Below are 26595 nucleotides of genomic sequence, written 5' to 3'. Positions count from 1 at the left end.
TTTGTAAAAATAGTCTGGTTTAATAAAGAAATGATCGAAACATCATCTGTATGTAATACATTTGACATATTAGAAGGACTATGTGCCACAATAACTACATAGTACATTAACTATGTATTATAATAATCATTTGAAAGACAGATATGATTTCAGTATAGCAAGAATACACAAATATTGAGAGATATTATCTGACATGTACCGGTACATTACTTATTTCTTGTTAGAGATGTTACATAACATGAACATAATTCATACAATATTAAATAGTTCATATGACTCGTATATTGTTAACGATGCCATTTGACATTCACATCGTACATTCAATGTTAAAGATGTCATATGACAACTACATCACTCATATAATGCTAATGATGTTATATGACGTCTACATCAATATGGTCAACATAAACGCTTGGAGCACAGTGAATGTCAAGATGTTAACTGATGACAAAATGTCGCCTGTTGATGATCCAGACAATTCCACAACATCAGATTCCACATTCATAAAGTAGGTCTTGTAACCTGTCACCACTGTGGCTCTGGAAACGTGAAAGTACAACGTAAAAACACAAATACAAGTTTCTAGGTCAACAGTTTACGTGAGTACAATAACTTAGTGACTGAACGAGATGTTTTAGTAGAACGAAGATTAATTGTATTTTATCATTAATCAGAGAGACTTCAATCAGTACAAAGTTAATTCCTTATTGAGCATAAATGTCTTAGGATCTACTTGGATTGAGGCTTGTGAAGACCTTAAGCTATTTGAGATATGTGCCCCCCCCCCTCGTAGCTATTTGAGATATGTGCCCCCCCCTCGTAGCTATTTGAGATATGTTCCCCCCCCTCGTAGCTATTTGAGATATGTGCCCCCCCCCTCGTAGCTATTTGAGATATGTGCCCCCCCCTCGTAGCTATTTGAGATATGTGCCCCCCCTCGTAGCTATTTGAGATATGTGCCCCCCCCCTCGTAGCTATTTGAGATATGTGCCGCCCCCCCCATCGTAGCTATTTGATATATGTGCCCCCCCCCTCCTCGTAGCTATTTGAGATATGTGTCTAACAATGACATGACAGCCAACCTCTAACAATGACAGTCAATGTCTAACAATGACATGATATTCTACCAATGAGATGACAGTCAGTGTCCAACAATGACATAACATGTCTAACAATGACATGACAGTCAATGTCCAATAATAAGATGACATATCTCACAATGACATGACATGTCTAACAATAAGATGACAGTCAATGTCCAACAATGACATGACATGTCTAACAATAAGATGACAGTCAATGTCCAACAATGACATGACATGTTTACCATTGAGATGACAGTTAATGTCCAACAATGAAATGTCAGTCAATGCCCAACAATGACATGACATGACGTGTCAACTAATGAGATGACAGTCAATGTCCAACAATGAATTGACAGTCAATGTCCAACTATGAGATGAAGGTCAATGTCTAACAATGACATGACTGCCAATGTCTAACAATGGGATCTGTTACTTACATAAACTTGATTTTTTCTTGAGTATCTTTTGATGCTGTCCAACTAAAAGTAATATTTGGCCACTTGTAATGTTTGCTGTGTGTAATGCCAGCACCAGACTGAAATCAAAGATAATAAATTGTTTTAAATATCATGACACATTTACTCCTAAACAATGAATATGAACTGAGAATTTCTTAAACACACCACGTGACCCGAGAACCATTGTCATAGCAATAAAATGCATGAATTATATTTTAAAGTAGGTCATTGTAGAACTAGTAAGAACAATTGGAGAATCTTGCTGCAGCTGTTATGGTGAAGTTGCTTCTTTATAGACCTGGTAACAAAACCCAGAGCTGCCTTTAAGTTTAAGATAGACTAAAGCCTGTCATTTAATTTTCTAGGACAGTGATGCCCAACCTAATTTGACCTTCTGGCCATTTTAATTTCCACCACTCGTGTCGCGGGCCACATGACCATACATGTACAAAACGATATGAAATTGACCTGAAACTATTTTTTTTTGAGAACCTCTGGATCTGGTACGTATATTAAATAATGGGTTATTGGAAGTTATTTTTTTACGCGTCGGAATATAGTTCAATTTAAATAATTAAAATGTGAGCAACATTGTAGCTAGCCTTACCACCGACTCATTTTCTTGTTTCTTTTTGGTAAATATTCCCATCGATCCTCCTATCTCTAGGCATAGTTTGACAATATTTTTATTCGCGGCTCAAACTAAGAATGCCGCCATATTTGGTTTATAATGCCATTTATATTACATGCTTTGTTTTTTAAACAGACTTAGTCTCTTAATAAAACAAATATGCTGGCTTATTATCATGTACCACAACTAAGTAAAGATCCGTGTCACTTTTCCTGGTAGATTCTACATTGGAATCCACTTGTAGTTTCTTCGGCTCTTCCATTTCGTAAACGTACAAATATTAAATGTCATGGTAACAATCCATCTGAGAAAATGTCAAGGCCCTAACGTAAAAAAAAGTAAAGTAAAGTTCCCCTTTCAGATTTTTTTTTTAAAAGGGGAGATTTTTTCTACACTTTGTGCTGACGTTTCGGCGGGCCGGATGAAACCACGTCGCGGGCCGGATCTGGCCCGCGGGCCGTATTTTAGGCATCAGTGTTCTAGGATATCTTGTTAGCGTAGTGGGGGGTCTGAGGCTTTAGCTATTGCATACAATGCTTTTTATAAGGAATCAATGTACTTTTGAATACAATACCTTTATAAAGAATCAATGTACTATTTTCTATGGTATTATCATAAAGAATCAATTTTTATTCAAGCTTATATTTATTTTTATATACATATTTTTGTGGTTACATTAACAACTGAAACTATTGGAACACTTGGTCAATAACCAGGGAGGCATGTGATAAATACATTCTCTAAACCCCAACCTCGTTAAGCGTGGCAAGACTTTGAGTAGTCTTGGTGTCAGTACTATGAACACATATCCAGGACTTGGAACCCACCGAAATCTTTTTTTATTCAAAGGAATTGTCTTTTGTTTGGAGGGCTATAAATAATTTTAAATAGACTAGCAGTAAAACTTACGGATACAAAAAAGAAAACTTTATTTGGAACATTTCATGAAAAGTTCTTCTTTTCTTTCCATTCTAAACTCTTGTGCTGTGAGATGCAGGATAAGCTTCAATGGTGCTGCTGTTTTCGCGTTACGAAAACTAAGGTCTTAAAAGGAAAGGGAGACAATACGATATTAAGTTATTCGTTAGAATAAAATATAGAGTTAATCCTCCCTGAGGGGTTTCTATCTATGCCAAAGTATGCTGTAAGATTAAGAGTCTATTAAAGTTGAGGGTTTGAATAAATGTGAATGTTGGACATTTTATTTTTCAATTGGACTACTCCCACGCTTACCCCACCTCACCCAAATAAAAAAAAGTCAGATGTGAATTAAATGCTCGGTGACCAGAGACCTACACGCAAAGATTAAAATTTACAGGAGAACAAAGCTTTAAAATAGAGGACAAAGAAAAAACTCAACAAACTAGACTTCATGTGTCCGCAAGTAAAGGTCGTCTAATCACTATATGAACAAAAAAAAAACATTTTTCAGACAAAGTAGTTTTTCACAGTTCATCATTCGCGCATACACAGATTACGTGCGTATACCTGGATTACGTGCGTATACCTGGATTACGTGCGCATACCTAGATTACGTGAGTATACCTAGATTACGTGCGCATACCTAGATTACGTGCGCATACCTAGATTACGTGCGTATACCTAGATTACGTGCGTATACCTAGATAACGCGCGGCACTTTTTGCACAACATTTTCTTGGGATTCTAGGCTCTCCTACATTTCAGTCTCTGACTGCGTTGTGCGCGGATCAGCGAAAACACACTTTCAAACATCATTGACACTAAAGGTCTGAAGTAGACAACAGAGTCCAACTCAACATCTTCACAATTTAGCCCAATGTCTGTCGGACAGAGGACACCACACACAAATGACACACAAAATAGAGGACGTGACTCCTTCTTTTGACAGACGCCAGGTAAATGTACCCTCTGCCACATTTCAATATAGTTAGTACAGTTAAAAGGTCTTGAGTAGGCCATGCACCACATCAAACACATATGATAAGACTTAGTACTTTGGTTAGACAGTCAGACACGTATGATACGACTTAGTACTTTGGTTAGACAGTCAGACACGTATGATACGACTTAGTACTTTGGTTAGACAGTCAGACACGTATGATACGACTTAGTATTTTGGTTAGACAGTCAGACACGTATGATAAGACTTAGTACTTTGGTTAGACAGTCAGACACGTATGATACGACTTAGTACTTTGGTTAGACAGTCAGACACGTATGATACGACTTAGTACTTTGGTTAGACAGTCAGACACGTATGATACGACTTAGTATTTTGGTTAGACAGTCAGACACGTATGATACGACTTAGTACTTTGGTTAGACAGTCAGACACGTATGATACAAATTACTTTTGTTAGACAGTCAAACACGTATGATACAAATTACTTTTGTTAGACAGTCAGACACGTATGATACAAATTACTTTGGTTAGACAGTCAGACACGTATGATACAAATTACTTTGGTTAGACAGTCAGACACGTATGATACAAATTACTTAGGTTAGACAGTCAAGATTGTGCGGCATGTACAATACCCCTCCCCTGCTCGCTAGACTTTGGTCAGAAACTTTGTACTCACACAGATAAGTTTAGCGTCCTCATCCAGGGGTTTAAAAGTTCCGTATCTCTTGCTGACATCTAAAGTATTGGAGGCACTTCTTGCTTGTAAGATAAAGCCTTCGAAATAGGACTGATCAGCTTGAAGTAGAACTGCGAACAAATCAAATGTAACGTTTTTGTTTGATACTAGATCCAGAAAGTAAAGTTCAGGCCTTGCCCCAACTAATGTCAGGTACCCATTAGAGCTGGTTGCACTAAATATCCCAAAATTAAAAATCCCACTAACCCGGGTTTCGGAAACCATGCGGTTTACCCCTCAGCCAGCACGTCTCACTGGCGGGGGGTGGGGGGGTATACAAAATGTTGATACTTTTATTCGATCAATGCATCTTGTTGTAATGACTAAGTTTGACTACTAAGATGTACACTTCACAACGATTACTAAGACTTCACTAAAGGTATGGCCAGAAAACTTTCCAATCTTGACATTCAAATGATTTGATTGGCACTTCAAAGATAAGGTAAATATTTGAATATTGCGCAGCTATGTATTTACATGTGGGAAGAGACTTTGAAAATGTCGCCTAAGAAATAAAGTAAAGAAATACTTATTTTAAATAAAATACTAAGAGAGAAGATTTTAGCCTAGCAAGATTTAAGCCTAGCAAGATTTTAGCTTAGCAAGATTTAAGCTTAGCAAGATTTTAGCCTAGTAAGAGTTTAGCTCAGCAAGATTTTAGCTTATCAAGATTTTAGCGAATCAAGATTTTTAGCTTAGCAAGAGTTAAGCTTGGAGCATTATGATTGTACTGATCGTGAAACTATTAAAGATTTTACCTTCAACAGCCTGTCCAGAACTGACGCTCATCCTGCTCACGTGGATGCTATAATTTAAAGGTTGACTCAAGTTCGGCTCCCAAAGTCCAGAGCTTGTGTTACCCTTTATTTGATAATGCTTCGGTTTTAATGTGTTACAAATCTCTGCATTGTCTGGGGCTCCGTTAGGATAACCTTGGACAGTTACCACAAGCAGGAGAATGAACACAACAGCAAAATTTGATGGCGTCATCACTGTTTTGGAAAAAAGAAATGGAGTCATTAATGCAATTAATTTGATTTAATGATCAAGAGCCTGCTAAATAGCAGGTAAACAGTTCTTCGCATCAATTTGTTTCTCTTTGACACAAGTTCTTAGTTCTTACACCAGTTTCTCTCTACCAACAAGGCCTTTGGAAATATAGATCATGTGAAAGTAATAGGTCTAATTGATGTTTTTTTCAAAAGGCTTAGGATAATAATGAGCAATAGATGTGTAATGTACTAGTTTAGAGAGTAGGTTAGTTTTGTTAGACAAATATATTGTGTATAGTTTGAGCGACTGTAAAAGTAGTGACGTAGAAAGACAGACTAATGACGTAGTAGACTTAGGCGAACAAGAAACCAACATGGCGTTATGTTAGAAGTAGGCTGTGTTTTAAATAGTAGTTGGAAATAACGACGTTTTAGGAAGACTGGACGGATTTCCCAGTGATTAATAAAGTCTCATTTGATAGAACTGAATGTTGTTATCAAGTATATTTAATTAATAATGTTCTGTGGCTAATGTTAAGTAATAAATGATACATAGTCGAAGTCAGATTAGATTAGCCCATAACATTATTTTGGCGACCCGAGACGAAACCGAAGAACGCCACGCCATTATTTTGACGACACAGAGACGGGATCGAAGAACGCCAGAACATTGCCTGGAGTGAGCCAGAATTTTTTTTTTTTTAGCAGTTGAACTAAGAGTTCGAGGGGCTTGAGAAGTCGACAGTTTCACTTCGCTGTCAAGTAAGTCGTCTTGAAGTACAGTATTTGGAGCTGAGCTCGTTATTAACATTGAAAGGTCATCGGAGTTGACCGTTAGAATCACTTTGTCAGACAGTGATGTATAGAAGACCTCATTCTTCTAAAGTAGGTCCTACTAGTCTAAATCTACACACGAGTGATGGTATACCCTGCTCCCACATTGCGTGATTGTCCATTCAACCTGTGAGGTGGATTATTTGATTCATTGGAGAGAGAGTTGAAAGAAATAGATAGGGAAGCACAATTAATAAAAGAAGAGGCAGATAGAAAATTACAGTATGATTTAGACAAATTGAGGTTAGATGCTGAATTGAAAAATACAAAACACAACTACTAATAAGACTAGTAATGGCAATAACACAAGCGATAGACCTACCATTCAGAGTGAAAACATAAACAATAGTAATAGTACAAGTAATGTTAATAGCAGGAATGAAAATAGGGATAATCAAAGTACTAATCATTGGCTGAGAAAGAAACTGCAGCCCTTTCAGGAAGATAAAGATAGTATTTCAGACTATTTAAAGCGTTTTGATATCAAAATGAACAGTTGTAACATAAGAGAAAATGAATGGTCTCAAATCTTACTTGAATTTGTTCAAGGTCAAGCATTAACTATTTGTCGGAACCATGATCATACCATTCAGAATAGTTATGATATATTAAAGAAAGAGCTTCTTAATGCCTATGGTCATAATGCCAGTACATTTAGGAAAAAAATATTTTGAAAATTTTCCTAGTAGTCAGATTGATCCTAAAACAACAGTAAATCTTGAAAAAGATTATTTCAGTAAATGGATGTCATTTGAGCAAATAGATCAAAGCTATGAGGGACTTAAAACTTTATTTTGATAGATAATTTTACAAACAAATGTGAATCTCAGTTACAGTCATTTATAAAAGAGAGAAAACCAAAAACTTTAGAGGGCATAGTTATTATTATGAGAACTTACAGCAGTGCTTATCCTAATAATTCCTTTTCAAATAAAGACAAGAAACACGTTGATTTTGTAGGATATAGTAAAGAAACTAAGAATAAAGAGAGACATGAAAGCAGAAATGATAGAAATAGAGACAATACAAACTATAGAGAGATCATCTGTTTTAATTGTCAAGGTAGAGGACATATTACAGCACACTGTAAACAAGTGAATTACAATAGATCAGAAAATAGGGACAGTTACAGGAAACAGATTAGGAAAGTTGAGTTGAAAGAGAACAGAAACAGAAATAACAAAAGTAGAGTGTATTTCACCAATGTTAGGGACAGCAGAGAAAGTAGTGATAATGAAGAAGCAGAAGAGATGAACTATTGTTGGGGTGTAGAAGAAATACATTTTGTTGAAGATGAAACCAACAGAGTGAGAGAAACCTATGAGGTTTGTAAAAGATTCTGGTTGCAGTACAGTCGGGATTAGGAGTAACTTTGTTAAACCAGATTGTTACTTAGGATATTAGAAAAAAGTAAAGTTGATAGACGGCAGTATAAAGCGCTATCAAGCCTGTAGAGTGTTCTTAGAAACAGCATTTTAGACTGGATATTGTAGAGGTTTGGCAATACCAGGATTGACTCATGATTTGCATTTAGGCAATATACATGGATTATAGGAACTGACTCAAAGAGAGAGAGAGAGATAGCTGGAATAGAAGACATGAATTTAGAATGAGACAAAATAATTATGGTAAAGTGAGAAGAAACATGATTTGTTTTAAATGTCATAGAAAGGGACATATAGCCAGGCAATGTAGAAGTTGTGATAATTCAGATAGCAGATCTGACCATTATGGGTATGACAGACATTTTGATGGTTATGTTTATGATAGACAGTATCATAGAGGGAAGCCTCAAAGAAGATGTAACTCTGATGAGTACCAGGGTACAAGGGACAATTGTAGGTCATATAGACCTTACCAAAGAAGAAATGGAGAAGCAGAATATAGTAAATTCTTGATGGTTTACTTATAAGTATATATAGATATATATACTAGCAGCATTGGTTAATTATATTTTGAATGAACATTTTGAGTTCTTTTAAGCTGTAAATAAGTTGTATATGTTATGCTGTTCATTTGTATGCTATAGTATGGCACTCATAAGACTGTATTGACGAGAAAGGGAAATAATTTGAAAAGTTATAATTTTAAAGGGAGATAATATATATCGAGAGCTTACTGGAAAGTAAGTATGAGCATTATATTTTCTTTATGTGTATCATCACATCGATCATTTGTACATTTCAGATTCCTGAGGAAATGGTAAGCGAAGGAAGAAATAAGCTTGAATCTATTGATGGGTTGGAAATTTAGGGATGCCTCAAGTATCACTGTTTAAACGTTGTAATAAGTTGTTAATGGATTTTTTACTGTTTGTATCCATAATAGGCAAATGTCATGAAGTTGTGATGCTTCTTGGTGATCTTGAAGATGGACAGTGAGATGGTACTTGGCATCGTAAACAACGTTATTGTGACGCGATGGACTAAACCTTGTACAAAGTACAGCTTGAACCTTGTACAGCGTAACTTGTGGTAACTACAACGTAATGTTTCGTACTCATGGACTGTTACACTTTGTACAGAAAGGTTACAATTGGAACTGTGTATCACATCATGTACTATATTCACCAGCAATCTTAGTGTTGAACTGTGTATCACGTCATGTACCACATTCACCAGCAATCTGAGTGTTGAACTGTGTATCACGTCATGTACCACATTCACCAGCAATCTGAGTGTTGAACTGTGTATCACGTCATGTACTACATTCACCAGCAATCTTAGTGTTGAACGGTGTATCACGTCATGTACCACATTCACCAGCAATCTGAGTGTTGAACTGTGTATCACGTCATGTACCACATTCACCAGCAATCTTAGTGTTGAACTATGTATCACGTCATGTAACACATTCACCAGCAATCTGAGTGTTGAACTGTGTATCACGTCATGTACTATATTCACCAGCAATCTTAGTGTTGAACTGTGTATCACGTCATGTACCACATTCACCAGCAATCTGAGTGTTGAACTGTGTATCACGTCATGTACTATATTCACCAGCAATCTTAGTGTTGAACTGTGTATCACGTCATGTACCACATTCACCAGCAATCTTAGTGTTGAACTGTGTATCACGTCATGTACCACATTCACCAGCAATCTTAGTGTTGAACTGTGTATCACGTCATGTACCACATTCACCAGCAATCTTAGTGTTGAACTGTGTATCACGTCATGTACCACATTCACCAGCAATCTTAGTGTTGAACTGTGTATCACGTCATGTACCACATTCACCAGCAATCTTAGTGTTGAACTGTGTATCACGTCATGTACCACATTCACCAGCAATCTGTGTGTTGAACTGTGTATCACGTCATGTACTATATTCACCAGCAATCTTAGTGTTGAACTGTGTATCACGTCATGTACTATATTCACCAGCAATCTTAGTGTTGAACTGTGTATCACGTCATGTACTATATTCACCAGCAATCTTAGTGTTGAACTGTGTATCACGTCATGTACTATATTCACCAGCAATCTTAGTGTTGAACTGTGTATCACGTCATGTACCACATTCACCAGCAATCTTAGTGTTGAACTGTGTATCACGTGATGTACTACATTCACCAGCAATCTTAGTGTTGAACTGTGTATCACGTCATGTACTATATTCACCAGCAATCTTAGTGTTGAACTGTGTATCACGTGATGTACTACATTCACCAGCAATCTTAGTGTTGAACTGTGTATCACGTCATGTACTATATTCACCAGCAATCTTAGTGTTGAACTGTGTATCACGTCATGTACTATATTCACCAGCAATCTTAGTGTTGAACTGTGTATCACGTTAGATACCACATTCACTAGCAATCTTAGTGTTGAACTGTGTATCACGTCATGTACCACATTCACCAGCAATCTGAGTGTTGAACTGTGTATCACGTCATGTACCACATTCACCAGCAATCTTAGTGTTGAACTGTGTATCACGTCATGTACCACATTCACCAGCAATCTGTGTGTTGAACTGTGTATCACGTCATGTACCACATTCACCAGCAATCTGTGTGTTGAACTGTGTATCACGTCATGTACCACATTCACCAGCAATCTTAGTGTTGAACTGTGTATCACGTCATGTACTATATTCACCAGCAATCTTAGTGTTGAACTGTGTATCACGTCATGTACCACATTCACCAGCAATCTTAGTGTTGAACTGTGTATCACGTCATGTACCACATTCACCAGCAATCTGAGTGTTGAACTGTGTATCCCGTCATGTACCACATTCACCAGCAATCTTAGTGTTGAACTGTGTATCACGTCATGTACCACATTCACCAGCAATCTTAGTGTTGAACTGTGTATCACGTCATGTACCACATTCACCAGCGATCTTAGTGTTGAACTGTGTATCACGTCATGTACCACATTCACCAGCAATCTGAGTGTTGAACTGTGTATCACGTCATGTACCACATTCACCAGCAATCGAATAATGTGTCAGAGACTCTATGGACTTTTTAAAGTTGTGTTTTACAGTGACATTACTATTTGTTCAGTAATAGTGTGTTACTGAGCTTACCTTGTTGGATGTCAAAGGACTTACTTTGGTGAATTGTCATTGAACTAACCGCAGTGAGATGTCTGTGAATGAACTTTGTGAGATACCAGTGAACCTACCTGAGATGTCAAGAGAATCTATTTGTTGTGTTGTCCATCCCCATATTTACTGTATTTGTTTTTTCAAACAAAATTATCCTTGCTGTTGTAAAGACATTTTACTGTACTTTTTGTAAAAATTTGTAAAAAAAAATTTTTTTTTTAGAAAGAGGGGGAGGAAATGTAATGTACTAGTTTAGAGAGTAGGTTAGTTTTGTTAGACAAATATATTGTGTATAGTTTTTAGCGACGGTAAAAGTAATGACGTAGTAAGACAGACTAATGACGTGGTAGACTTAGGCGAACAAGAGACCAACATGGCGTTATGTTAGTAGGCTGTGTTTTAAATAGTAGTTAGAAATAGCGACGTTTTAGGACGACTGGACAGATTTCCCAATGGTTAATAAAGTCTCATTTTATAGAACTGAATGTTGTTATCCAGTATATTTAATCAATAATGTTCTGTGGCTAATGTTAAGTTATAAATGATACATAGTCGAAGTCAGATTAGATTAGCTTATAACAGATGCTATTTTATTAGACATTTCTAAGGCATTTGAAAAAGTTCTTCACCACAGCTTGCTTAAAAAATGATAATATTTCGGTACAACTACTCCACTAAACCAGTGGATTCAGGATTTCCTTAAAGGGATAGAACAAACTGTAACAATAAATGGCTCTAAATCAACACCAATAACAGTAAACTCAGGATTGCCCAAAGGAACAGTCTTAGACCCACTACTCTTTTTAATGTACATAAATGACCTATTAAATAGCATTACTTCAGGAACAAAACTCAGATTATTTGCACTTCATTGCATAATATACAGAATAATAAAAACAACCCAAGACACAGATATTTTACAAAGAGAATTGGATGAATTACAGAAATGGGAATCAAATTGGAGCATGTCTTTCCACCCATAAAAATGTCAATTATTAAGAGTAACAAAAAACTTAAAGAAATAAAGTAGCAATAATCACTTAAACACTAAACCACAAATGCAAAAACAAAACCTAATAAATACTTAGAAAGATGCAGAGATAAAGACACATTTTATATTCCACTTGCTAGGACAAATTCTTAAAAGTTGCCTGAATCAGCCAGGAAAACCAACGACTCGGCAGAGTCACTGATACAAAGCATGACTAGATTGACACAGGGATACACGTAGGACGTAATTATCTTCTCTTTTGAAGTAACGTCTGTTATTAATAAGATAATATAAGATCTCTCCCCTTCCTATCTCCCACAATGCATTGTAATTAAAAAAAAAAAGATTTCACAGAGAGTTTATGTTTGCATACAAATCAGGAGGCGGCCGCCAAATGGTCCACATCTTAGAGCGTCATCTGTTTGGTAAGCAATGTCGATAAAAAGGCAGGTTGGAATATTTTCATCACAAATAATGGTTAGTTTTATGAATTACTAACATTACTCTTAGTAAACTGGGAGCTGTTCATTTAGCTAGTTTTATGAATTACTAACATTACTCTTAGTAAACTGGGAGCTGTTCATTTAGCTAGTTTTATGAATTACTAACATTACTCTTAGTAAACTGGGAGCTGTTCATTTAGCTAGTTTTATGAATAACTAACATTACTCTTAGTAAACTGGGAGCTGTTCATGTAGCTAGTTTTATGAATTACTAACATTACTCTTAGTAAACTGGGAGCTGTTCATTTAGCTAGTTTTATGAATTACTAACATTACTCTTAGTAAACTGGGAGCTGTTCATTTAGCTAGTTTTATGAATTACTAACATTACTCTTAGTAAACTGGGAGCTGTTCATTTAGCTAGTTTTATGAATAACTAACATTACTCTTAGTAAACTGGGAGCTGTTCATGTAGCTAGTTTTATGAATTACTAACATTACTCTTAGTAAACTGGGAGCTGTTCATTTAGCTAGTTTTATGAATTACTAACATTACTCTTAGTAAACTGGGAGCTGTTCATTTAGCTAGTTTTATGAATTACTAACATTACTCTTAGTAAACTGGGAGCTGTTCATTTAGCTAGTTTTATGAATTACTAACATTACTCTTAGTAAACTGGGAGCTGTTCATGTAGCTAGTTTTCACAAATATAAAGATCTGTCTAACCAGTTCATGTCACTTTAGAGGCGAGGCGGGAAGGGCAAACAAGCAAGGGAGAGAAAACACGATGTATACTAAATGCCTGAGTCTTGGGCCTTGTTCACAAAACATGCCGGGAAACTAAATAATAATAATAATAATAATCTTTATTGTCAATATGGAAATTTGTCTTACAATTTGCGCATTACACCAAACAAAACACATTATAACTATAAGAAACCAAAATGTACATTCACACCTGACTCACTCATAATTTACATGTGATAAAGTTTATATTCAGATTGTTCCTGAGAGATTTGATTTGATTTGAGGCACATCGGCACAATTTAGGCCATGTCGTGCCTGCAGTCCCCTAAGGATCCCTCTCTCTCTAAACAACAAGGGCCAGATTCTATACAGTCATATCATTAAAATCAAGGTCTATTCACAGTTAAAATAGTAAAGGTAGTAAAAATTTAAATATTTGGTAAAAATCTAATGTAAATAGTGCATGTTCACAAATTCATAAATCCGATCTTCGTAGATAGCCCCACTTCTCGGATAAAGCCCAGTACCTTCCCAGGGTCAACATTATCAAATAGTGTATTTAAATTAGTGACTCTAAAATATTTCGCCCTGACATCCTGGTATCTGGGGCAATCAACGAGGATATGTTCCACGGTGAGGCGAGAGTCACAGTACTCACAAAGTGGGGGCTCCTCTCTCTTCAGTACAAAAGAGTGCGTGATGTAGGTGTGGCCAATCCTAAGTCTGGACATGGTCGTGCTACCACGCCTTGTCAGACCCTTAGATGTGGGCCGCCACCTGACATCCGCCACAATCTGCCTGAGTTTACTGTGAGTCTCAGCCTCCCATCGGTTCTGCCACTCTCGATAGGTGGCAGAGGCAATACTTTGTCTCAGGTCTGAGTAGGGAATTTGGGTTCCTGACACCGCATGATTTAGGGCTCTCTTTGCTTCTCTGTCTGCGGCTTCGTTTCCCTCAATGCCAACATGGGAGGGGACCCAAATGAAGGTGACATCCCTACGGTCGGCTGTTATTTGGTCCAACAGCTTTAGGCTCTTATGTACCAATGGGATGTCAGTCTTCATCCGCCCCAAAGCTTGCAATGCAGATTTGGAGTCGGAGCAGATTATAAATTTCCTCCTTTCTGATGCTTTTACGGCCATAAGTGCAAGCAATATTGCGTGCAATTCGGCCGTAAAGATGGAGCAGCCATCGGGGAGTCTACGGGAGATTGTTTTGTTCCGAAAGGAGCAGGCACACGCGACCTTTCCCTCCATTTTGGATCCGAGAGAGAGAGAGAGAGAGAGAGATAATATATACAGATATAGATAGATAGATAGATATGATGTAGGGCCTATAATATCTATTACACAAAGCAGACACTTACCTTGAGAATTGTGCGAGCTCTTGTTTATAGAATTATTTCTTATTTTTCATCAAATCCTCATAAACTAAAAGAAGGAGTATGCAGGAAAACGGATGCAATTAAACCAAACTGTTCCTCTAACTGGCCATCTAACTGTTCCTCTAACTGGTCATCTAACTGTTCCTCTAACTGGTCATCCAACTGTTCCTCTAACTGGTAATCTAACTGTTCCTCTAACTGGTAATCTAACTGTTCCTCTAACATGTCAAGTAGGGCCTACTACTTCAGATACATATATATTTACATAAAAATTTACATACAACAGTCTAAAGACCAACTACAATCACAATGATTTTCGAGATAGTTAATGATCACCTGTGTTGATTGATTTCGCAGGTGAAGGGGAATTTTGATTGACAAGTGAATATTTGACATTACGTCACATAGAATCATGCACTGGCGTCGATTGTAACTTTAAAACTTAAACAAAATTACGTGGAAAAAAATGATTTGATGTCTGTGTCTGTGTGTGTGTTGTTGGGAGGGGATACAATTGGAGCTTTTTAAAAACAATCTACCGCTGTGGATGTCGCTTGTGACCGAGTCCTGTAAAGAAAGATTACCTCGCAGGAACCTCGAAGTGAAAGTAATACACAATGAGGTCAAATCTCGTGAATACTCTAAGTGCAAGTAATACACAATTAGGTCAAGGGTCAAATCTCGTGAATACTCTTAGTGCAAGTAATACACAATTAGGTCAAGCGTCAAATCTCGTGAAGACTCTAAGTGCAAGTAATACACAATGAGATCAAATCTCGTGAATACTCTAAGTGCAAGTAATACACAATTAGGTCAAGGGTCAAATCTCGTGGAGACTCTAAGTGCAAGTAATACACAATTAGGTCAAGGGTCAAATCTCGTGGAGACTCTAAGTGCAAGTAATACACAATTAGGTCAAGCGTCAAATCTCGTGGAGACTCTAAGTGCAAGTAATACACAATGAGGTCAAATCTCGTGAATACTCTAAGTGCAAGTAATACACAATTAGGTCAAGGGTCAAATCTCGTGGAGACTTTAAGTGCAAGTAATACACAATGAGGTCAAATCTCGTGAATACTCTAAGTGCAAGTAATACACAATTAGGTCAAGGGTCAAATCTCGTGGAGACTCTAAGTGCAAGTAATACACAATTAGGTCAAGGGTCAAACCTCGTGGAGACTCTAAGTGCAAGTAATACACAATTAGGTCAAGCGTCAAACCTCGTGGAGACTCTAAGTGCAAGTAATACACAATTAGGTCAAGCGTCAAATCTCGTGGAGACTCTAAGTGCAAGTAATACACAAATAGGTCAAGCGTCAAACCTCGTGGAGACTCTAAGTGCAAGTAATACACAATTAGGTCAAGCTTCAAACCTCGTAATGCTAACAAGAGACGGTCTCATTTTCGTTTTAAAACGATTTTTCAGAAGCTGCATCGTCGTGTTGTATGCACTCTGGACTGTCGTTCGATGGTCTCGGGTTCAAACCCTTTCCTGTGCCACCTCCCGTCGTCCTGCTGGAGGTTTGGGCTAGAATAGAATTCTCTTTCTGAAGGAACATCCGAAACAAGTAAAACAAATCAACAAAAGTAAGCAAAACCAAAATTCAAACCCAATCCACAAAGCTATGTAAATAAGGGGCGTTTGTGTGTGTGTGTGTATGCGTATATTGCATAACTAATAACTAGCACAATAAAAAATAAAAATATACTTTCAAAAAAGCTTATAAAAGGAAAAGAACTGCACATTCACATCCATATTTCTTATTATTGAAAGATTTATTTCCCATTTTCTATATCAATTAATTACCAATAATTAGTTCATTAATTGGTTAATTTTTTGATTAATGCACGTTTTGTTTGGGACAATAAATAATTATGACAAGTTTCAACTTGATCCGAGAATTACGTGAACAAAATGTGCACCAGATAGAGTCAGATAGACAGACAGTGTTATAGTATCTATTATGATGCAATACCAACACTGCTATTTCAGGGACACTGCCATTTTATGAACATGACAAGAAAGTGAAAAACTAACAGGAAACTTGAATACACACTAACAACAGACTTGAGACAAACATGTGAACACATGAACATACTGAGCAGTAGAACAAGGGAGACTACAAGTAAACAAACAAACACACACAAAAATACATAAACATAAATACATATATACATGGAACAGACAGAAAGACGGAGTGACTTGATACAAGCTTTGTACAAATTAAGGGCAGAAGAAAGCTCGCCCTCAGGTCATGGTTCGTAAGCTTTCTCTTAAGTGTCCATTCCTACCGCGTGTGTAGGTAGTGGTCACACCAAAAATTTCGAGCATTACATTTACTCTTATTATACTAAATGTCGTGCTCTAGTCAGCTGTGCAATAGGCAAGAGAGAGGTGGTGATCTAATGAAGATTAAAGTTTAATTAATTGTGTGGATGGGTTTGGGGTTAAGAGAGAGAGAGAGGGAGTGTGCTACCAGTATGCACTTTTTGGACATAGACACACAAACACACACACACACACACACACACAGAAAGAAAGAAAGAAGGAGAGAGAGAGAGAGCACTATGGCATGTGTAAGGCCAGTTTGAAAAACAAAGTAAGTAAGTTTAAAAACAAAACTTGAAAGACTTAAATTGAGACAGATTTATTCTATCCTGCTTTGAAGTGCGTTGCAATCCAATACCACAAGCAAAAGGTTGTGTACACATTGATATGAATAGTTCAAAGATGAAATACACTTTGAACAATTTCCTTCAATGAAAACTTCAATTCTAAATGAAATGTTTGTTTTATAATAACGACATGTTGATGATATAATAATATACAGGTCAGTGACAATCTGTGTGTTAAATGTATTTGACAAGGAGCAAAGTACACCTTTTTCATTTTATATTGACTGCACATTTGAAATGTACATTTTATATTGACTGCACATTTGAAATGTACATTTTATATTGACTGCACATTTGAAATGTACATTTTATATTGACTGCAGATTTGAAATGTTCATTTTATATTGACTGCACATTTGAAATGTACATTTTATATTGACTGCACATTTGAAATGTACATTTTATATTGACAGCACATTTGAAATGTACATTTTATATTGACAGCAGATATGAAATGTTCATTTTATATTGACTGCACATTTGAAATGTACATTTTATATTGACTGCACATTGGAAATGTACATTTTATATTGACAGCACATTTGAAATGTACATTTTATATTGACTGCAGATTTGAGATGTACATTTTATATTGACTGCAGATTTGAAATGTACATTTTATATTGACTGCACATTGGAAATGTACATTTTATATTGACTGCACATTTGAAATGTACATTTTATATTGACTGCAGATTTGAGATGTACATTTTATATTGACTGCAGATTTGAGATGTACATTTTATATTGACTGCACATTGGAAATGTACATTTTATATTGACTGCAGATTTGAAATGTTCATTTTATATTGACTGCACATTGAAAATGTACATTTTATATTGACTGCAGATTTGAAATGTACATTTTATATTGACTGCACATTTGAAATGTACATTTTATATTGACTGCACATTTGAAATGTACATTTAATATTGACTGCACATTTGAAATGTACATTTTATATTGAGTGCAGATTTGAGATGTACATTTTATATTGACTGCACATTTGAAATGTACATTTTATATTGACTGCACATTTGAAATGTACATTTTATATTGACTGCACATTGGAAATGTACATTTTATATTGACAGCACATTTGAAATGTACATTTTATATTGACTGCAGATTTGAGATGTACATTTTATATTGACTGCAGATTTGAAATGTACATTTTATATTGACTGCACATTGGAAATGTACATTTTATATTGACTGCACATTTGAAATGTACATTTTATATTGACTGCAGATTTGAGATGTACATTTTATATTGACTGCAGATTTGAGATGTACATTTTATATTGACTGCAGATTTGAAATGTTCATTTTATATTGACTGCACATTTGAAATGTACATTTTATATTGACTGCAGATTTGAAATGTTCATTTTATATTGACTGCACATTTGATATGTACATTTTATATTGACTGCACATTTGAAATGTTCATTTTATATTGACTGCACATTTGAAATGTACATTTTATATTGACTGCAGATTTGAAATGTTCATTTTATATTGACTGCACATTTGAAATGTACATTTTATATTGACTGCACATTTGAAATGTTCATTTTATATTGACTGCACATTTGAAATGTACATTTTATATTGACTGCAGATTTGAAATGTTCATTTTATATTGACTGCACATTTGAAATGTACATTTTATATTGACTGCACATTTGAAATGTTCATTTTATATTGACTGCACATTTGAAATGTACATTTTATATTGACTGCACATTTGAAATGTTCATTTTATATTGACTGCACATTTGAAATGTACATTTTATATTGACTGCACATTTGAAATGTACATTTTATATTGACTGCACATTTGAAATGTACATTTTACATTGACTGCACATTTGAAATGTTCATTTTATATTGACTGCACATTTGAAATGTACATTTTATATTGACTGCACATTTGAAATGTACATTTTATATTGACTGCACATTTGAAATGTACATTTTATATTGACTGCAGATTTGAAATGTTCATTTTATATTGACTGCACATTTGAAATGTACATTTTATATTGACTGCACATTTGAAATGTACATTTTATATTGACTGCACATTTGAAATGTACATTTTATATTGACTGCAGATTTGAAATGTTCATTTTATATTGACTGCACATTTGAAATGTACATTTTATATTGACTGCACATTTGAAATGTACATTTTATATTGACTGCACATTTGAAATGTACATTTTATATTGACTGCACATTTGAAATGTACATTTTATATTGACTGCAGATTTGAAATGTACATTTGATATTGACTGCACATTTGAAATGTTCATTTTATATTGACTGCACATTTGAAATGTACATTTTATATTGACTGCACATTTGAAATGTACATTTTATATTGACTGCACATTTGAAATGTACATTTTATATTGACTGCAGATTTGAAATGTTCATTTTATATTGACTGCACATTTGAAATGTACATTTTATATTGACTGCACATTTGAAATGTACATTTTATATTGACTGCACATTTGAAATGTACATTTTATATTGACTGCACATTTGAAATGTACATTTTATATTGACTGCAGATTTGAAATGTTCATTTTATATTGACAGCACATTTGAAATGTACATTTTATATTGACTGCACATTTGAAATGTTCATTTTATATTGACTGCACATTTGAAATGTACATTTTATATTGACTGCACATTTGAAATGTACATTTTATATTGACTGCACATTTGAAATGTACATTTTATATTGACTGCACATTTGAAATGTACATTTTATATTGACTGCACATTTGAAATGTACATTTTATATTGACTGCACATTTGAAATGTACATTTTATATTGACTGCACATTTGAAATGTACATTTTATATTGACTGCAGATTTGAAATGTTCATTTTATATTGACTGCACATTTGAAATGTACATTTTATATTGACTGCAGATTTGAGATGTACATTTTATATTGACTGCAGATTTGAGATGTACATTTTATATTGACTGCACATTGGAAATGTACATTTTATATTGACTGCAGATTTGAAATGTTCATTTTATATTGACTGCACATTGGAAATGTACATTTTATATTGACTGCAGATTTGAAATGTTCATTTTATATTGACTGCACATTTGAAATGTACATTTTATATTGACTGCACATTTGAAATGTACATTTAATATTGACTGCACATTTGAAATGTACATTTTATATTGACTGCACATTTGAAATGTACATTTGATATTGACTGCACATTTGAAATGTATATTTTATATTGACTGCACATTTGAAATGTACATTTTATATTGACTGCAGATTTGAAATGTACATTTTATATTGACTGCACATTTGAAATGTACATTTTATATTGACTGCACATTTGAAATGTACATTTTATATTGACTGCACATTTGAAATGTACATTTTATATTGACTGCACATTTGAAATGTACATTTTATATTGACTGCACATTTGAAATGTACATTTTATATTGACTGCACATTTGAAATGTACATTTTATATTGACTGCACATTTGAAATGTACATTTTATATTGAGTGCAGATTTGAAATGTACATTTTATATTGACTGCACATTTGAAATGTACATTTTATATTGACTGCACATTTGAAATGTTCAGTTTGATAAGAAATAAAAAACAAAAATCTAATAATACCACTTAATTAAATCAAATTGATATTTTCGAGAGTAAGTACCAAAATAAAGGTGTTGGCGGGGGGGGGGGGGGGACTCTCTCTCTCTCGAGTACACTTATGTGTTGACTAGTGTTGAGTGGTACATAACTGACCAGACCAAATTTACGAATCCCTCGCCAGCGAGTCAAAGACTTCAGACCCTGAGGGCGTTGTAACAGACGACTGAGACTGGGTTTGAGAACTAAAGACAAAACATGCTGTCTAGAGCTAAAGACAAAACATGCTGTCTAAAACTAAAGACAAAACATGCTGTCTAGAACTAAAGACAAAATATGTCTTGGAAAAAAAAATTTATACGAAAAACAGTTCATGCAAATATATTTATACGAAATTGAGCCTCTGTTTACACCAGTCCATGATCAGATATTTACAAACTTAACGACCAAATAACTTTCAATGAAATGGGCCCTAATATAAAAGGTTATTTAGTTTATAGGGGTCAGACTATTGGATAATAAAGAGCTTTAGTTAACGTTGGCTGGGGAAAGTAAAGGCGCTTGGTGGTTATGCTGGCCACATGACATTCTTGTTAACTGTCGGTCATAGAAACAGATGACCTTTAAAATCTGCCTTATAGACGCAAGTCCCTTACTTTTTTAGTTTTATTTTTTTAAATTATTTTTTTAAAGTAAAATTATTAAAATGTGTACACCACCTACGAATGACTGAAGCGACAAAAACAACACAAAATGCCCAGCAGAACAAGAGCACTTAACTTCAATGTAAATATCCCCAAGGTCTCAAAGTCAATACAGTGCTTGAAGTTAGCTGACTCTAAATCTAGATTGAACAAATAGATCTACCTGTTTATGAAGTCCAGGACTCGCAATGTGATGTCAACTGGGATAGAACAAGCCTACGTAATGTAACACAACTATTGAATGTCACAGACCTATGTTCAACGTGCAAACATTGTTAGTACATTGGAGCTAAAAATATCTCCACGCTCGGGATTGGTCCAACATTTGGTGACACAAGGGGGCTCACCCCGCCTCTCACTGCTCACTTTACTAACTGTGTGTCAAACGAAATGGAAATATAAAAAACACTATTCTAGTTTTTCAATGTTTTGTTTTTTATTTTATTTATTTTGGCTCTTAAAGAAAGCTTGGCTTCAACCCTCTCTCTTATTTTTTTTAAAGAAAAAGATTTCACAAAATGTTATAATTTTATCTTAACTCCACCATTATTTGTCTAAGCTCAAACACTACCCCGTCCCGCCTTAGTCACAGGTTCCCACTTGAGAGGTCATGAGTTTAAATCTCACTATATGTAATTCGTCTGATATTTGACATGCCTTTTGTATGACTTTTGTATGAACTTTGTATAACTTTCACTCGTATGACAAAAATTGGTAAAAACTAAAATTCTTCGACTGATTGACCATAATTCATCATCATCATCTATCCTTTAACTTTAGTCATAGAGTTGCTGTGATCATTCATATATGGTGACCTCTCCATGCTTCTCAGTCACCAGCTGTTTTAGCAGAAAATCGAGAGAGAGAGAGAGAGAGAGAGAGAGAGACAGACCGATCAACTATTGTAAGTTGTCTCACCCTACTTCCTCCACTGATACCCCATCTCTTGCTATGTTTACTTCTAGGTATTAAAATGTGTTACCTTCTAATGTTTGGTCATTCAACTGTAAGCAAGATCTTATCTCCACTACAAACGAGTACTTTGTTCAGTACATATTTCCATGACAACTCTAGCTGCAGCATCTGGTTCTGAAATAAGATCTTGTACCTGGTTGCATTTTCACCAATGAGGTCTATAACATTTGCCAACACGAGAGAGGAAAACGTTTTGTTTTAGAAGTACTGAGCTATTCTACCTTTGGTAAAGGTCTTTGATAACATAGATAATGTTCTTATCTCTGTTAAACACCCTCAATTGAAGTATTTGAACCTGCCATTATGCCACACCCGGTCAAAAACTTGCTGTATTCCACTGCTTAAGAATTGAGACACCACAGAACGATAAATCTGATCAGTCATCCTAGCAAGATAATGTTTTAAAATGAATTCTCGACAGACTCAAGATTAAAGCCGAACAGGTCCTTGGTGAAGAACAGGCAGGCTTCAGAGCAGGTTCAAATACAAATAGTTAACATCAAACTGTTAAATGAAAAATGGCTTCAACACCAAAGAAACTGTTACACGATTTCATAGACCCATAATTACAAGTTTATAGTACAAAAAAAAACGTATATGTTTTCAAAGAAGACTCTAGTAATAATTGAAAATTTTGTATTCCAACACAGGACTGGCTTAGGTAGAGACAACAGGCACATTTACACCGTTATTCTATCTATGTATCTATTTATTTCAACCTGCATATAAGAAGTGCTGTAGCACAGAGACAGCAGTGGTCAGGGTACTAAACCACTTACTTCACAATTCCGACATAGGCCACATATCATTTCTTTCCATTCTGGACTTGTCCGCAGCATTTGATAAGCTAGACCATGAAATTATGATGGCCAGATTCTCTGCCACTTTTGGTTTAGCAGGAGTCGTCCTAAAGTGGCTTGGATCCTACCTGACTGAACGCACCCAAAGTGTCGTTGTTAGCGGGACGGAATCAACAAATTACTCTTGAAGTAAGAAGTACTCCAAGGATCAGTTCTAGGCCCAGTACTGTTCACAATGTATACATATCCACTCAGCGGTGTCATACGTCCAACCGGCATTTTATACCATTTCTTTGCCGATAACAGTTATACGATTCCTCAGTACTCTCAGAGGTTTCGCATCTGGCAGAGAAAATCAGTGGTACCGTTGCAAGGGTGATCAATTGGATGGTTGAGAATAAGCTCAAAATGAACGAAGACAAGACAGAAATAATTAAGATTGGCACTCGGAATGGCACTCGGAATGCTCGGAACAAAGTCTCAAAAAGTCGAAAGCACAGATTCTCTTTTTATCACGAACTGCCATGTTCCTTATGTCCATGTAGTGCGGAATCTTGGAGTTTTCTTCGACTCAACACTATCTTTCGACCCACACATAAGTCAGCTCTCCAAGGGTCTTTATCAGCAGCTGCGCAGATTAGGCCAGATCCGACCAATATTTAACAACGGAGTTAACAAAAACGCTAGCTGTGGCATTCATACTCTCCCGCCTTAACTACTGCAACGCCGTGCTAGCAGGTATACCTGATGACAAAATAGCCAAGCTGCAACGTATTCAGAACAATGCCGCACGAATAGTCCTTAGAAAAGCAAGACGAGATTCTGCTACTACGCTCTTGCGCACGCTCCATTGGCTTCCCGTGAAAGCGAGAATCGATTACAAGGTCGCCACACTTTGTCATCAGTGTATATATATAACAATGAGATGCCCTTGTACCTTAGCGAACTGATTACTGCAAATGTCCACCAGAGAGAACTGCGCTCAATGGACTCAACGCTTTTAGTGGTGCCACGTTTCTCCCGCAAAAGCTACGGTCTGCGGGCTTTTTCAGTGCACGTAACAAAGGCTTGGAACTCACTCCACAGACCCCATTGATCTCAGACAGACAACATGCTACACCACTTTTAAGAAGAACATTAAGACCTATCTGTTAAAAACTTTTTTAGATTTATATTCATTTATCCGTCGTGTTTGTGTTTGTCCTGTTATTACAGCACCTTGAGCCTAGTTTGTTAACAGCGCTTTATAAATAAAATTATTATTATTATTATTCTGAGTCGGTTTCTTTTTGTTGTTTTTCAAGGCATCTCATCAACTTTCACCTGCTCTATTCTTAGCCCTCTTATTTCTTATTTTATTTTATGCACTTAGTGTGAACCTTCCCCCCATCCCGACCTGACAATGGTCTGCGACGTCTGCGTTAGGACTAAATGTGGAGTTTAGAAGTCTACACAGTCACGTGATATACTTGAACTCATTGTTTTTCATCCTGGAAGTCAGTTAGTCCTAGTTACTTCCAGGTACACACGGAGCAGAGCACTCTAGTCAGCGTACCGCAACAACTTGGTCTACAACTCTCCAGTGTCTACTCTACACCAATTCTAGTCTAGAAGAAGGTTTGCAGGGAATTGAATGGCCTTGATTTCGTTGTATTGTCCTTCGTTCTTAGTTCATCTCAGCCTTGTCCAGTGTGTGTGTGTGTCATTTCTACTGGTACCTAGTGGTATCGATACACTGGTTCTAGAGAGAAGCCATCTAGATAAATATAATTCTCTTCTTCGCTCAAGAGTTTGGACGAGAGAAGAAGTAAAGGAAAGATCACTCTTTTCTTTCTGCAGATAGAGTTATCCCACGAACTTTACGAGCCTTGCGTGTTGCGAAGTCATACAGTATATCATAAAAATTCTATTTCCTACATAGATCACGCTCAATAGCAAGAATTAACAAATGTTTCAATCTATCTACGAGAATTGTTGAACTAAAGTAATTTTTCATTAGTTTGAGGTGCCAGAAGCTTCTTTCATCAGATTCCAAAATTACGGGATAATGCCGTTTTTTTTTTATCGCGCGTAGGATTGGCATTTTTCTTATTGAATGACACCCCAAAATGACAATTTTGTCTATATATTTCAGGAGATTCGTATTGAGTTTTCTAAACATTTTAATAATTTCCGGATATTTCCAGGACTTTATCGTATATTTTGCAATTTCAGTAGATTTTCAGGAGATCCTGGTAAATTGGCAGGAGGGCGCGGGAAATCTGTTATAAGTTATACAATGGTTTAATTTAATAATTTATACACCTAGAATTAGCGCGGGTCCTATGAAAGTGCGGAGCCCACTGCGGTCGCATAAGTGCGGGGCCCACTGCGGTCATTCTAATGAAAAGAAAAAGAGATTCAATGACCCTCTTGTCCCCAACTGCTGTAAGGTCTCTCAATGTCAACACACACTATTTTAACACGCCCATACTCTCTCTCTCACTCTCTCTATCTCTCTCTTTCACACACACAGACACACACACACACACACCTGTCAACTTGTCTGTTCAACTAAGTGACTAGTAGGCTACAAGTGTTTTTAATAATTAACAATTTTAGCCCCAAATACAACATCCTGGGTAAATGAAATGTCCTTATGACCACACAACCCTGACAAGACCACATACAACTATGTGTAGGCCTACGTGATTGAAAAGAATAAAACATTAGATTTGATTTGTCCAAAAGAGTACACTCGATCTCCAGTGAAGTACGACATATATAGTAGGTCTTTTAAAGTACACAAGAGTAAAAAGTAAAACTGACCATATTCTACTTTTTTAGCGGCCCCCGTAAGGGGAAAAAGCCGCTATTAGGTTTGTGCAAAATGTCCGTCTGTCCGTCTGTCCGTCTCTCTGTCTGTCCGTCTGTCACACTCAAATCTCGAAAACTCGAAGAGATATGAAAAATATTATTTCATCATTAAATGCGGCTAGAAAAGTTTAGGTGCAACGGCTACTTTTGGTTTTCTAAAAGCA

General features: G+C 36.0%; 2 protein-coding genes across 4 annotated transcripts; one reads left to right on the top strand and one right to left on the bottom strand.

The window, feature by feature from the left end:
- LOC106063084 (ferric-chelate reductase 1-like) lies at positions 1-22121 on the bottom strand. 3 transcript variants are annotated; one of them, XM_013221403.2, is made up of 5 exons: positions 21964-22121; positions 5557-5790; positions 4739-4869; positions 1523-1620; positions 1-539 (listed from the first exon to the last, which is right to left on the bottom strand). In XM_013221403.2, the coding sequence occupies exons 2-5, from the start codon at positions 5786-5788 to the stop codon at positions 386-388; spliced, it is 615 nt and encodes a 204-aa protein (XP_013076857.2). In that variant the 5' UTR covers positions 5789-5790; positions 21964-22121; the 3' UTR covers positions 1-385. The 3 variants fall into 3 exon arrangements, with proteins under 3 accessions (XP_013076857.2, XP_013076858.2, XP_055886733.1); XM_013221404.2 differs by lacking the exon at positions 21964-22121 and adding an exon at positions 21816-21937; XM_056030758.1 differs by lacking the exon at positions 21964-22121 and adding an exon at positions 14736-14890.
- Positions 7113-11160, top strand: LOC129926304 (G surface protein, allelic form 168-like). The gene is made up of 6 exons (XM_056029614.1): positions 7113-7272; positions 7687-7949; positions 8812-8826; positions 8995-9098; positions 9198-10184; positions 10350-11160. Exons 1-6 carry the CDS (start codon positions 7113-7115, stop codon positions 11158-11160), a joined length of 2340 nt encoding a protein of 779 aa, XP_055885589.1.
- Positions 22122-26595: the final 4474 nt, after the last annotated feature.

This window comes from Biomphalaria glabrata, chromosome 5 (genome assembly GCF_947242115.1).
Source record: "Biomphalaria glabrata chromosome 5, xgBioGlab47.1, whole genome shotgun sequence".
In the NCBI taxonomy this organism is placed as follows: domain Eukaryota; kingdom Metazoa; phylum Mollusca; class Gastropoda; family Planorbidae; genus Biomphalaria; species Biomphalaria glabrata.
Note: the sequence above shows the minus strand (reverse complement) of the source record. Positions and strands in the feature narration are given on the sequence as shown.